Raw genomic sequence first — 14940 nt, 5'->3', positions numbered from 1 at the left:
GATAGCCAGGGTGGTCAAATGTGCCTTCTCTTAGGAGCAGTTGCATTCAGTTTGGACTATGTCTACTGAAACAGAACAGCTTTTATTTCAGATGTAGGAGGTAAGGCGGGGATGGGTCTTCACAATAAGAGACGTTAAGGTGAAATGGTGTGAGCTTCATTTCTCACCGAAGAGCTTAGTTAGGAATTAGCAGGCCCAGGGTCCTGGTGTATAGAAATCAATGCGATTTGCATATGATTGTCAAAAAGAAATGATTTAGAAAGCCTTGTGCAAAAGAACAAGCTTAGTACATGCAGCCACTTGTCCAGCAATAATGCATTAAGTTTTCCTGTTTAAACATTCTGCCCAACCTGATGCCATGATGCCTGCTACAGAGTTGACTTTTTAAGAGGCAATTTGCCTCTCTACAACCAGCCCCCACAGCAAGGCATTTCATTCACTGTGCTCCAAATGTATCCTCAAGTTCTCTCAACTCTGCTCTGACAAAGAATTTGAGTCTTCAATACAGGACTTTGAAAAAATGACTTTTTTTTTTTTTTTTTGCAAGAGGGTAATTAGCAAACAACTCCATGGCAAAGGGGTGTGTTCCTTTGTATAGGTGCTCCGTGATTCTTACCCTGAATAACACAGACACCTCATTTCCCAGAGGAGGACATGGTTTTATACGTTTTAAGAGAGGTCTGCTTGGCTGGTCTCTGGCTGGTCTGTCGCTCTGCTTTGTAAGTTTCAGCAATTCAGGAGAAGGCGGGGCTGGCGCTCTGGTTGGTGTATTTTTTTTTTTTTTCCCCTCTCTCACTTCCCTGCGGTGTTTTGAACTGCCTTCCTACAGACGTCATACAACCCTTGAAGAATAGTTTCTTCCTGGCGAGATTGAGATTGAATGATAGTCTTCATTCACAAAGGCTTGGAGTCAGGTTGCAAGCGGGGGACGAGACTGAAATTACACTCCCAGGTGAAGCCCGGGCCGGCGGGCGCGGTGCGGAGCTGTGTCCCCGGGCTGCCTGCTGGGCTCCCCAGAGAGCAGTGCTTTCCTGCGGTCGCCCCGAAATGGAACTTCCCTGACAGCTCTCCGGTGGTGCTAGCGGACTTGGCGGTTCTTTCCTTTTCCTTTCCCTCTACCTGAGGGCTTTCAGAAGGTCGGGGAACTTTAAGCAATGCTGCGATGGATTTGCAAAAATAAAAGGCAAGATCAAACGGCTCTTGGACTGTGCTGGTCTCCCTTGTGACCAGATGAAGAATAGATTCGAACTGCAGTTCCTCCCTTGGCGATGCAAACAGAAAAAAGAACTGTCACTTCCGAACAGCCTGGTGCTGGAGTGAATTCGGTGAGAAAGAGGGAAGGACTCCGGTGTCTTGGAAGCTTCCTTATGTGCCGGCCTGGGGGCAGGCACTGGGCTCCCGCAAGCCTGGGTTTCTTCAAGCAGCCTCCCTGGAAAGTGGATTATAGTGGTGAAAAGACAGCTGAACTGTGTTAATCAGAAGACCTTTCTCTTTTGTTCCTTTTTATCTTTTTTTTTTTTCCTTTTTCAAAATGAGTATTATTATGAAGCCAAGGTCCCGGTCTACAAGTTCCCTGAAGACGACAGAGGCAGTCTGGTAACATGCTTTTCTCTCCTCTCTCCCAGTCTTCCCTTTTACCATTGACGTAATACTTGAGTATTTAGTAATTGCTGACGAAGTTGGAGAATTAGGGTTGATGTGAGGGCTTTGTGAGAGAGAGAGAGAGCATGGTGTTGGTGACAGTTTAGTTCTCTGCTCTGTGCCCAGTTCGTCAGCTCTAAAAACAGGGGTGCTCATAGTTTTAACTCCATGTGGACTGGAGAGATTCATCTGGTGATCGTCTTTAGAGGAGGAAAGAAACTTGCAAATAGGTTGGAAGTTTATAAATGAAAACTTACTTTCACTGTCTGAGTTGGTTGCTTAATTTCTCACCTTTGCAAGCACTTTGGTAGTTGACGGTCTTTGTCATTTTTCTTTAGAAATGATACACCTTGGCTTTTAGCACAGTAGTGAAATTAATTTAGAGAAATGAATCATGTTACATATGTTAATCATATGACCAACCCAAATTTAACAATGTGGCTAAATAAAACACTTCTCTATAACAGGACTCAAATGTTTTATTTTGTCAATAATATTTCCTGGTAACTATGTGTTTTTGGTAATTTTAGTGTTTTCACCTTAGTGAAAAGTATATTAATTTCAATGTATTCTAATATGGTATTGCACAGTTTCCCCTATATTGACCTGATATGCTTGTAAGCATATGGCCCTCAGGGAACGTTTTTCCAACAAAGTAACTTTTGTGTCTAAAATAGCTATTTACAGCATACTTTTATTGCTCTTTCAGAGGTTAATCTTATATTATCGTAGTGATTGTAAATAGCTAAGATTACCTCTTTGAAGTGGCAGTAATCATGCTTCAGATGAGGGAAATAAAAGCATGGTTGAGAGCAGGTGGTTGGGGATAAAATGGAAGCAGAAGCCAAGTATTCTATATTTATGAGCAGCCAAACTCACATATAAATACTCAACATTTTTGCATGAGGAATTTAGCACAGACTTATGTGGTTACTGTACTGATGTTTTACAGTGGCCTAGAATCAAGAATTGTCCCTTCAATAGTATTCCTGTGAGCTTTAATAAATTATAGATGTAGATATTATCTCTTAAGTCACTTATGATTCTTTATAAAAGAGTATATGTAATAAGGTCCTCCCTGAGTTTATTTAAAGAAAAATGTGTATGGTTCTTTTAAGTCAAACAATAAATACTGGGAAATACTTAGAATCATTATATTCATTACCATATTGTATAACTCTCTAACATAAATGGGTAATCAAAATTTATAAAATAAATGAATTTTATTTATTTGTGATTTCTATCCTTCCTGTGTGAGAATAGAATTTGATGCTTGAATAAAGAGTATTTAGCCAACCTATTTTTCTTTTCGCCTAAAGTGTTGGAAGACTAATTTTTAAATTCAGGGTTCAATGGGCAATAATTTAGTTCAAGAGACTAGTAACATTGACATCCTCTACTCCTCTGAGATTGTCATAGTCCATTTTTATCCACAACTATTCTACTGTGTTATTCCAAACTGTGTAAGCTATTTTCATAAGTAAATAGGCCAAAATTTACAATACATTTTTTTTAAATATTGATATATGAATGTGTATATTGTTACATTTAATTTTATATATTTTGTGTAGTGTTGGGGTCAAAGTGTTTTTTATGTAAGGAATAAATGTCTCTCTTTATGCTAATGATTTCTAGATTTAACTGTATACTACAGAAACCTCTCCCATTGTTAATCTTACATGTGCCTTATTAATAATATAATGGATTGGGCATATCACTGCTGCCTCTAAATTGTTTGGCCTGAGGTTGTAATTGCTATGATTACAGTTTTACTATTTTATTATCTCTTGTGTCATTCAAATACTTTATACACGTTTATTTATATTTATAGTAAAATCTATAGAGATGATAGATTAGGAATAAAGAAATATAATATATAATATTATATTTATATTATAATAATATATAATATATATAATATTATATATTATAAATAGACATATATTATATTATATGTCTATTATAAATAGACATATAATATATATATTATAAATAGACATATAATATATATGTATGTATTTCACTTACATATATATATTTATTTACTCAATAAAAACAAATAAAAGTAACTCCTTCTCTCCCTGTGCCTTTGCACATACAGGACCCAGAGAGCTCATGGGACAATGACTTCTCCTGACCACTTTTTCTGTTTTAACTTAACCACCCATTTCCCCCAACCTCCATTTCTTTTCAAATGCCAAATCTGCTTCATCCTTTAACAGTTGACTTTCCAAGAGAAAGATCTACTAATTTGCCATTTATTCCTTTACTCGATGAGTTAATTGTATTTTGGACTTTAGAATACTTTGGGGCCTATCTTTTGGCTTTATCATCTTATGTAAATCTATTTTCTGCTCCATTGGCCCACTTTCTCCAAAACTGTCTACTTTCCTTCACACGCCTCCAAGCCAGATGCTACCTTTGGAAGTTTGCTAACTGGCTTCTGTAAGGATGCAATGCTCTAGATTAGTTGTCCTTTACATCTTCCCATCTGCCTCTCTTCAATCAACATCAGAAAAATCAATCCACACTAACTTATCCACAGCCCTGATTAAGTCCCTATAAAGTTATAATTTTTTAATCACTTTAAAACTATCTTGTGAATATATCTAAATGTGTTAAAATGTTTGTTTAGCTATTGAGTGATTGAAGAAATAAATTGGAGTTGTTGTGTTAGAGGTCTGATTTCCTATGAAGGTTAGGCTGATGCTGGATGTTAAAAATGGCTATTTGATAGACTTGTAGTTTTAGCCTCTGGGCCAGTGTGTTCTGTGCTGGTAGAAAATAAGGTCATCTGTTCCTGTTATAGAGAAATAAAGAGCAAAAGGTCAATGCCTCCTAGTTTTGAATAGATCATCTTTCCAGTTATGTTAGTTAGCAAGTTTAACTTTGTTCTCTGCAGGCTCTGTAAGGCTTTGTATTAGGTTTCATCGGGTTTTAAGTCACCTTTGAAACATTATATCCTGTATGTTTTATCTTGGAGGCTTTTGTAAAAGGGAAAATGGAATTTGCATGCTTTCAGCCTATCCAACATGCATGGTGACATTCTTAAGAAAGTGACTGCTTTCAAGGTTGGTTCAGAGTTTTTACCATGTGGTGATTTTTTTCCTACCCTATTACCTAAGTTTGTATCACAGCTGTTACATAATAGATCTAGAGTTGCATAGTGTTTAGAAGTGGTTAAGATACCTTGAGAATTTAAAATATAACTAGGGACGCACAGAGTGGATTCCGGGTAGTTTTACTCTTTAAAGTTGTAAATTATGAGATTCCCCTGAAAAAGCCTTTTGTCCACTCTACTTTCAACTTGCTGTGTCTGAGGCCACCCAGTTTCTCTATAGCCAGGACTACTCTCCAGTAAAATAAAAAAGTGACCTATATCGGTGAACTTCAAACATGTTTTTTCAATGGAGTGCTTTCCACAAGTGAAATGCTAATATAAATGGCCATATATGAAAGACTTAAAATTATCTGTGAATCTGATATGCAGATAATTTTAAAACATGCACATGTATGAAATATGTAAGTAAAAACATAACAATAAAACAGCCCCTAAGTTTGCCCCTTTAGTCTCCCCCGCCCCCCCCGCCCCAATTTCTCTCCTTGCAGTACCTCAAAGAGCTCTAGGCTTCCAAAGAATACTGTTCAAAAAACACTAAGCTAATCAACTATGAAGATCCTGTATAGTTCTGTGCTCTGTAGTGCTACCCTCCTGCTGGAGAATCTTGTGTTTTCTGTATTCCCATGTGGACTGTGACAAATTTGCTGCTACTTAAACTTCCTGGGAAATTCAAATAGCAATAGTCCAAGTACTTCTACTTTGAAAGATTTTTAAAGTGATGGGCAATTTTCATTTATGAGAAATCACAGAAGAGTTATAATAATTAAGATACAAAGGGGGGGGCGGATTTCTTTAGTATGAATATTTCAAAATGGGATTCTCAACCTTTCTTGTTTTGTATCTTGTCAATGGTGAATAAGATTTGTAGACCATTGCCCCCTGCAACATTCCTTGGTGGCATTGCCCTGCAAAAGCTACATGTGAGTAAAATTGACTTGTTATGTGTGAGCAACACTTAGTCCTACCTGCTGTAACTTCCCCACTGATCTGAGGCATACCATGGTTTTAGTCCCATCACTAAAACGTGCCTTTCAGGAGAGGTAAAAGAATAGCTCACTTAATATTCCCTCTATCAGTCATTCCAATCATATAGTGAATTTAATTAAATCAGAAAGAATGAGGACATGAATGTAATCATGGGTATAGGAATAGTTAGTCATGGATCCATCCAACTGTCACAAGCAAGATTGAGAAAAGTAGATTATAAGGTGAAACAAAAAAGGGAAAATGTTAATGAGATCTTCAAGGATATTTTCCTTAGGGAAAGATGCCTGGAAGATCTGTACAGCTATTCTGAGTTATAATTATTATTAAACATATAAAATTGGTAAAGCCTGGATAAAGGGAACAAGAATGAGAAAGACCTGGAGGCATTTAACTAGGTTGATGAGGAATAGAGTCACAAAAAAAGCATAGTCCTAAATTAAAAACTGTGTTGGTTTTCTTAGGAGCCTTTCCAGAGGTTATCCAAGTTCTCAAGAAGTAAAGCAGAGGTTGAAGATAAATTAGAAAATGGTTAGTAGAACTAAGGTATCCTCTAGCCCAAAGCACTAAATCTAACAAGGGATCAGGACCTACAGGAAGGGCTAAGGTACCACAGGGGCACAAAGACAGTAAGCCTAAGTGAGGTCCTGTTAAGTGTAACCACATAAGGATAACTAATGGAAGGCTATGCCTGTGATATACTTAAGTCTCAAAATGCCTTGCTATGTGCTCATTTGGCCTAAACTAGAAAGTACTTCAAAAGAATAGACAAAAAGGAGAATCCCAGAACCTATGGATGTAACTTAGCATAAGAGGAAATATAATTTTCATAGATTTATTATCCAGTTTCAGCCTCCTAATGGGTTTGGCTCTTCTAGGAGATTCCTGGGAGATAAGTGAGGATGTGGAAGACAAAGGTAAACTGTTCTTCAGAATAAAAGTCAGAAAAAAAAATTGTGAGGAAGATCTGAAGAAGTGTGGAAGATCAGAGGAGAGGTCAATATTGGAAGAACTCCAGCCCATTTCAAACCAGATGCCCACCATCTAGCACCCTACTCTGTTTAACCCCATTGCCACCTTCTGGGCAAAGGCTACCTTCAATGGGTTTGAATGTAGAAGACATTTCCCCCTGATCTCAATCCTAAGAACTTCTGCGAGAGGATTAAAGGAGACAACTGCAATCCTTCCATTCCTCTCTGCTACACATGAGGGAGGGAGAACAAGAATGAAAACATTCGGTGTAAAATGTATGCACGCCGGGTTGCAGTCTCCAGAGCTTCCTTAATGGAAATGGCCCTGATGCTTCACAACCCACACAATCAAGGCGTTTTGTTTTTATGGAATACTAACCTCCCTTGCTTAAGTGTTAACCCACTTCTTCCCAGTTATTAGTAGACGTGGGGATGGTGAATCAGTAGGTAATTAGGTTCTCCTTTATGACATTTGAAAGCTGCTAGTCAGCGGGGACTCCATGGTCTTTTTGCTTTCACAGGGCAAAATACTCATTTTGAATTGTAAAGTAGGTGGCACCAGTGTGACTTGTTAAAAGAAACATTGCATAAAACATAGTTCCAATATGTACTTGTTGTCAAGCTTCACACAGAAGAGTATTCCCACTGTACCTAATTCTCCTTCCTGTTTCAAATACATACGAGGTGAGAAATTCAACTCCTTTAAATCCTTAAGCATGAAATATTCACACGTCTGTGAAATGCAGAAAATAATTATTTCAGTCATCTATGATTTCATTCCGTTGCAATGTGGCACAGACTTTTTTCTTTGTGTCAAGGAATGTATATGATGGATACTGTTTTAGGTAGGATAAATCATTGCAAATGTGTCAGCTTTTAACCAATGGCATTCTAGTCATTGCTGTAATCTTTCCTCTGATACTACAACTTTGTCGAAGAACATCAAGTAACTAACTGATTGGCAACTGGATCACCAGCTAGCTAGAACAGCAGCTCCTAATGGTTCAGTGGTTCCCAATGTGGGCACACGTCCCGGGGGGTGGGGGGGGATTTGAGAGACACGATTAGATGTTTAAGGGGGCAATTCGAGAATGAGTTATTAACAGTGAATTTTGTGCATTTCTTATGGTTCTAAGGGCCTCATACAGTTTATAAATATATATTGTGACATATTTATGCATTTCAGTTCTCTATTATATATTCTGAAGCTTTATCTGCTATTTTTTCATATCACTTCATATTATTATTATTTTTTAACAATTTCTTAGTGAGTTCTTCCTCAGTACTTCAACTATTCTTTCATTCTTTTATTTTTCTCTTTCATGGATACCATGTTCTTTGGAAGCCTGTTTAGACCAAGTTAATGGCTTTTTAGGCTTCCTCCATGTGAATAAGAGTTTACTTTTTTAATAATAAGAATTATATGACACAGGGGCAGGGGGAGGGAAGGGGAGGGGAAGGGTTTTAAAGATGCTTAGGTAGGGCATGGCCAAAAAAAAAAGGGTGGGAACCACTGTCCTAAATTTATAGTGGTAGTCTGAATAGCAACCACTGGAATGATGATAGCTACCATATTTTGAGCATTCTGTTAGACATTGGCTTTGGTACTTACTTTACACCATTTAGCTGAAGTCACACAACTTATCAACCATAGAGCTGAAGAAAATAACATGGTCTAAATCCCACATTTGTTGTTACTGTTGTTCTTGTTTTATCTCCTTCCCTCTACCATCTCAACTACGTAGGCCACACATGGTTTTGCCTCACGGTATTCCAAAAAGTAGTCAGCTATTTAAACTTTTCCTTTCTATTCAACTAGATTGTTCAAGTTTTTCCTTTTAACCTTGTCATTCTCAAAAACATGTTTACTTTTTGTGTTTGTGTGCTGTCTTTCTCAAGATTCACACGCAAGGGACCATAGAAATGTATCAAAAAGTAGAAAATGGACTTTGACATAGCTCAGTTCTTTAGGGATCGAGCTGGTTCCTGACATGTTTTAGTTTATTGACCTCTCTCTGGTCAGACAATAAACTGCCCTCTCTTCTTCCTTTCTGGCATTTGGCCAGTGAGTAGAACCATAAAATCTTTTAAATGAAAGGGAGTACAAATAATAACCTATAATCTAATTCTACCCACCCCTGACCCCATTTTGGAAATGGAAAAAGTTTTGCTAGTCTTTGAGATTTCTGGTCAAGTAAGGTCGAGAAAATGTGTTAGAAACAATGCCAATGCTTATGTGGCAAATGGTTTGGTTGGAGAAATATTTTTTAAAAGTCAAAAATGAAATTTGAGGTCAAATAGAGAGCTTAAAGCTTAGTCTGTCAGGCAAATGCATGAAGACAGTTCTATTATAATTTGTATGGGACATTAATGCAATTCTTAAACTTAGTCTGTAAAGTTAACTAATCTCATAATAATTCTGTCATGTTTTTGAGAATTCTCAAAAACTTGAATTGGATTATGCAAAGAATTATGGAGGATAACTCCTTAGCTGTCTCCTGAAGGAAATTCCAGACCTTGTTTTATCAAAATCCTCTCCCGGACACTGTACTCTGATCATTAAACTTTAGGAAGTCACAGAATTAAGTAGCTAAGATTCACTGAAATTCTTTGCTCCTCTTTGTTTTTCCAACATAGTTTTCAATAGAATTAAAAATAATGGCAGTTGCTGTATACTGAGTGTTTACTGCTATATACTGAGTGGCAGCCCCAAGCTGTGCATTTGGCAAGAATTACCCTCATCATAAAGCTTGAGAGTTTTCTTATTCCTCCTTTTACAGATAAGGAAACTGAGACCTTCTGAAGTAAACTAATTTACCTAAGCTTGCATGGCAAATACGGTTAAACTCATGTATTTATGTACTCTTAAAAATTATAAAATATTTCCTGTAGCTATGATATCTATGTGAATCAGTCAGATGAGTTAATAAGCCTGGTTCTTAGCACAATGGCTGACTCCTTGTGAGCCCCAGGACATGTTAGCTTATATTATGCATTTTTCCATCTGTGTATTAGTGGGGCATTTTAACTAATCAAGAACTACAAATGTGAAAACACTTAATATCTAAGATCTTTTTGTTCATAAGTTAAGTCAGTCTTCTTAGGCACTTCTCAGAACTGAGCACTTATCCAAAGCTAGATATTCTGGAGAAATCCCATTAACACTGTGATTCAAAAAAGACATGCTTCTGTTGAGGTGGGTCAACTGAGTAAACTGCATAGAGAAGGTGGCAGACAAAGAAGCAGTCAATACAAAGCTAACATGCCTCTCACTTACTTAATTAAAAGTTAATCAGACTCCTCTAGAGAAGCAGTCCTAGGCAGAGGTTTTGTCGGACAGAGAGGGCCTCGGGTGTGGGCATTATTCCTGGGCACATCCATGGAAAGGGTTTCTCCAGGTCATCTTTCTGCTTGGGCTGCCTGGTGATTGGGTTTTGCTGTCATTTCACTGCCAGGCCTTCCCTACCTCTCCAGATCCCTGGTTCCTCTAGTCCCAACGTGCATTCTTGGTTATGTAATTCACAGATTGTTATCTCCTTACTGAGTCTCATGCTCCCTACCAGGCCCCAGACTGAATAGGAATCCTGTTTAGTGTACCTTACCATGCTAGGCAAAAACTGAGAACTCCTTAGATCCGTTCCTATGGCCTGAGGCATTGCTTTTGGATTCACTGTAAAGCATAGAGGCTTGAAATATAGAAAATGCAGTAGCTAAATGACAGCAGACAATTAGTATGCCCTATTCTCTGGCATCTACTTATTTCATTATGAGTAGTAACCAATAAAAAAATGTGTTAAAAGCATTGGTTGTTATAATTAGCAACTGTGCACTGGTGAAAAGGTGTGATTGAGGGTGGAGTTTAGCACTTGGGGCAGGAAGTAGGGATGGGGATGGAGAAGAGGGCAGAAAAAAATTGGACCACAAAAGATTCTGTGAATCTCTTGCTTGAAAAAAAATATATAGTCCCAATTATTTATTTGAGTCCTGTTGTAAAAATGGAGTCTAATTGTATATGCATTGGTAAGTATAGCTATGGTAACGATACTCTTCCCTAAAAATACACATGAAATGTCTGCATAACTCTAAGATTTTTCTCATGTAAATAATTAGACTGGATTTATCTTTGTACCCCTCTGTCCAGTGTAGTGCCTGTCCCATCATCTGTATTCAGCATGACTGTTGCGTGGATAAGAGCAGTGAATGTGTTACAATATGTTTTTATTTTTAATTTTCCTCTAATAGATGATTCTCTGCTAAGGGTAGGATTTCACTGGGTAGTTGTGGAGACAGAATTTACCATCTATGTCAAAGAGTTGTAATGCTGGGAGGATTTTTGCCTGGTTCCCGTGGCTTTCAACCCTAATTTTACCACCTCCACTGGCAATTCTGGTCTCAATACCTCTCCCCATACCCGTGTCTCATGTGCCAGGACCTACACTTCCCAGTATACTCAATATGTTCTCCCTGCCTGAGCAACTCATCTCAATGCCATCAACTTGTAACTCAGAAATGCTCATGTGTGTTGCATGTGTTAATCACCCTGCTAATATGGTTGGCCTTCTGACTCGAGCGGTGGGGTAATGATTATTTTGTGCAGTGAGAGATCTGCTGGAGATAAGTACAAAGACCACCATTTCAAGCTCACTCCTGCTTCACTGTGAGCATTTTGAAGGCCAACATAACTGTCACATCAGGTAAATTTCACAGTTGGGATGCTGAATCTAAGAGTCAAGTTTATCCTGAATGGAGTTAACCTCTGATCTCCAAAGTCAGGGTTAGCATTCCTGTTTTTCCCCATTATTGTTAGCTTTTAATATTTCCACACTCCATTCTTAAGTATTTTGAAATGCTAAAAACTTAAGGTCTAATCCTTAATCATGCAGGAAATTATTCATTTTAGTGTTGTTCAAAAACATTATCTTAAAATACATAGTCCTTAATCAAGAGAGAGAGAGAGAGAGAGAGAGAGAGAGAGAGAGAGAGAGAGAGAGGGAGAGAAAGAATGGTGTGTGTGTGTGTGTGTGTGTGTGTGTGTGGCCAGGGGGGAGAGGGGTGGGGTGGTCTGTAATTTCTCTATTAGTTATAAAAGAAAAGGTGCATTTTTCAATGCTTCATTTAACAATATTTATTAAACCAGTTCCGCCCCCAGGCACCCTGCTGGCTCTTAGAGACAATGATAAAATATATACTCTTTGATTTCATAAAATTTCCAATCTAGTGACTTTCTAAGATATTTCTGTAGGACAGAGGAGTTTTAGTTTCATCTCCTACTCTATCCCTGGGATTTTTTTTTATTTTCATGGTTAGAAAGTATATTTATAGTTGTTTTATTCAAGTGTGTTTTCAGTTGCTTTCATAAACCCAGTGGTGAACAAAATAATTTAAACACCTCACTAGTTGAATTTAGGGTGGAGTAATCTAAAATAAATCTGGAATATTTGATTATTTTTAGAATAAAATATTTTTCCTGGGCTAGACAGGTATTCTCATTCTAAATAAATGGTTTATTTAGTCACTTCCTAATAAGGCTATGCCAGCCAAGTTAAACATTTAAATTTTTTATATTTATACAAACCTTAAAAACAATAGATTTCTTTTTTATTTAGGTTAATTTAGCCTTTAATTTTTTTTAAATATAGAATATATGAACTAGAAAATGTTATATATTTATAGGAAGGAAACATCAGAAAAATACCTGGAAAGAGTGAATCTTAAACAAAAATAACTCCAAATGAATATTTGACTTAATTTAATTCCTTGCCAAAATCTCTATCTTTATAGATAATCTTCAGGATACTTTTATTTTAGGTCCTAGTTAAATTTTGAAAAAGGTCTGAGGGCTCTGCTTCACCAATAGGAGAAATAAGCTTTTCCTTTCCACAAATAACTGCTACTAGCTCTTTTGCCAGCTCGCTAAATGAGCTCATTTTATCATTATCCTAGTTGAGTGCAGTCATATTTCTTTATTTTATTAATATCTTAAAATGTTAATACTCTGTGCATGGATAGCTATGTGTGTAAAAATGTCTGGGTGACATAGTTAAAGTGTCATTAGTGCCTAGGTAAGGAGATTTTATGGGAATTTTTTTTCTTCATTGTGTGTTTTGTTTGGTTTGACCTTTTGACTCCCTTCACCAATTTCTCCCACACCCCACCCTCTGCCTCTGGCAACCATTAATTTGTTTTCTGAGTCTATGAGCTTGTTAGGGGTATTTTGTTTGGTTGGTTGGCTTTTCTTTCTTTGATTGTTTAGTTCTCATCTGTAAAATCAAACAGTATTTTTCTCTGTCTCTGACTTATTTTACTTAGCATAATGCCCTCAAGGCCCATCTATGCTATTGCAAATGGCAGGCTTTCATTTTTAACAGCTGAATAACATTCCTCTGTGTGTGTGTGTGTGTGTGTGTGTGTGTGTGTGTGTGTGTGTCACTGTCACAATTTCTTTATTCATTCACCCATTGATGGGCACATAGGTTATCTTTATATTTGACTATTGCAAATAATACTACAATCAGTGGCAAGGGTATTCCTCTCTCCATATCCTCACCTACACTCTCTAGTTTTCATTTGATAATAACCATTCTAACATGTGTGAGCTGATATTGAATTTTTGATGTGAAGTTTCTTGATGCTAATAATGTTGAGCGTCTTTTTAATGTACCTGTTGGCCATCTGTATGTCTTCTTTGGAAAAATGTCTATTCAGGTCTGTCCAATTTTTTATTGGATTATTGTTGTTGTTGCTGCTGCTTATGAATTGTATGAGTTTTTAAATATATTTTGGATATTAACTCCTTATCAGATATATGCTTTGCAAATATTTTTTTCCCATTTAATAGGATACCTGTTAAGTTTGTTGATGGGTTTTGTTTTGTTTTTCTATGCAGAAGCTTTTTAGAATGAGATACTTTTGTTTCGTTTGCTTTTGGGTGTCAGATTTAACAAATCATTGTCAAAACCTATGTCAAGGAGCTTACCACCTTTATTTCCTGCTAGGAGTTTTATGATATCAGGTCACACAGTCAAGTTTTCAATCCATTTTCAGTTAGTTTTGTGTTTGGTATAAAATAGTTGCATTGTTTTGTGTTTGGCGGTCCAGTTTTTTCAACATTATCTATTGAAAAGATTGTCCTTTCCCCCATTGAATATTCTTGGCTTCTTTGTTGATCATATATGCATGGATTTATTTCAGAGCTCTCTATTCTGTTCCATTAATCTATGTTTATGTTTTTATGCCCCCTCTACCCTGCTCCCTTCCCTTACCCAGGCCTTCAATGCACTATTGTCTGTCCAAGGGCTACACATATAAATTCATTGGTTACTCTTTTCCCACTCCCCCTACCCATTTCCCCTAAAATGGGTGAGTCTATAGCATACCTTCAATGAAGTCAAAGCAAGACTTCACTGAATACCAAATGAATAACTTAGTGTCTTCTGAAGTATTTCTAAATAAAAAATCGCCTTAAAGTCTTCTTTGATTTTCTATATTCATTAGTGCCCAACTTTAGAAATTGAACTGATTGGAAGAGAAAAAGGAACAAAGATTCTCAGTATACTAGTCATTGTTTTAAACTGGTGACAATCTGTTCTGGCTGAGATAGGGTAGATTCAAGCAGTCAGATAAATAAAAAGAAGTAGTGCCTTGCATATCAACTCATTTTGAAACTTATGAATTCCAATAAGTTTGGTGGGAAATAAAATTAAATCCATGAAAGCACCTATAAAATTTGTTCTCAATCCTAGCATTTTCTGATTTAGGATAGCCTCCAGAATAAATTCATGCATGTGAGTGGGGAGAAGATATTTTTTACATGAGTTGTGACTAAGCGGAGTAATAGAAAATAGACTGATCCCTGAGAATAAGCTTCGTGTTTTAGGAAAGATTTGTGGAGGGACTCTGAGTAACTCTGGTAGGTGAGTAGGTGGAAAGTTATGTGGCATGTAATGACAATCTGTTCTCTTGAAAAGAATTGACTTCTTTTTTCTCAATTACCTTAGAAACCCTTTAACCATTTTAGAGAAAGAAAGAAAAAAAAAACACTTAGAAAGTTTGATGAAGCCTATTTAAGCTTCCTGCACCTGCGTGGGAGGTGGAGGGTAGGGCAAATGGTCATGCCCTGTATATCTTTGTATTAATAGATATATATATTTTTGTTCTGTGGAAAAGCTAATAACTAGTTGTAAACCTTGATATCATTTTAATGTCAAACCTTATCTGCTTGAC

General features: G+C 37.0%; 1 protein-coding gene across 8 annotated transcripts in view; it reads left to right on the top strand.

The window, feature by feature from the left end:
• PDE4D (phosphodiesterase 4D) overlaps positions 1-14940 on the top strand; it is a 1156670-nt gene that overhangs the window by 918628 nt on the left and 223102 nt on the right. The window contains exon 1 of one of the 8 annotated variants that reach the window (XM_084880602.1): positions 811-1596. The exons of the other annotated variants lie outside the window; for them this stretch is intronic. Within the exon in view, the coding sequence (XP_084736728.1) occupies positions 1532-1596 (65 nt within the window). The 5' untranslated portion in view covers positions 811-1531. Of the gene's footprint in view, positions 1-810; positions 1597-14940 lie in introns of those variants that run through there. 8 annotated transcript variants of the gene reach the window in all.

This window comes from Pipistrellus hanaki (genome assembly GCF_964339955.1).
Source record: "Pipistrellus hanaki genome assembly, chromosome: 4".
In the NCBI taxonomy this organism is placed as follows: domain Eukaryota; kingdom Metazoa; phylum Chordata; class Mammalia; order Chiroptera; family Vespertilionidae; genus Pipistrellus; species Pipistrellus hanaki.
Note: the sequence above shows the minus strand (reverse complement) of the source record. Positions and strands in the feature narration are given on the sequence as shown.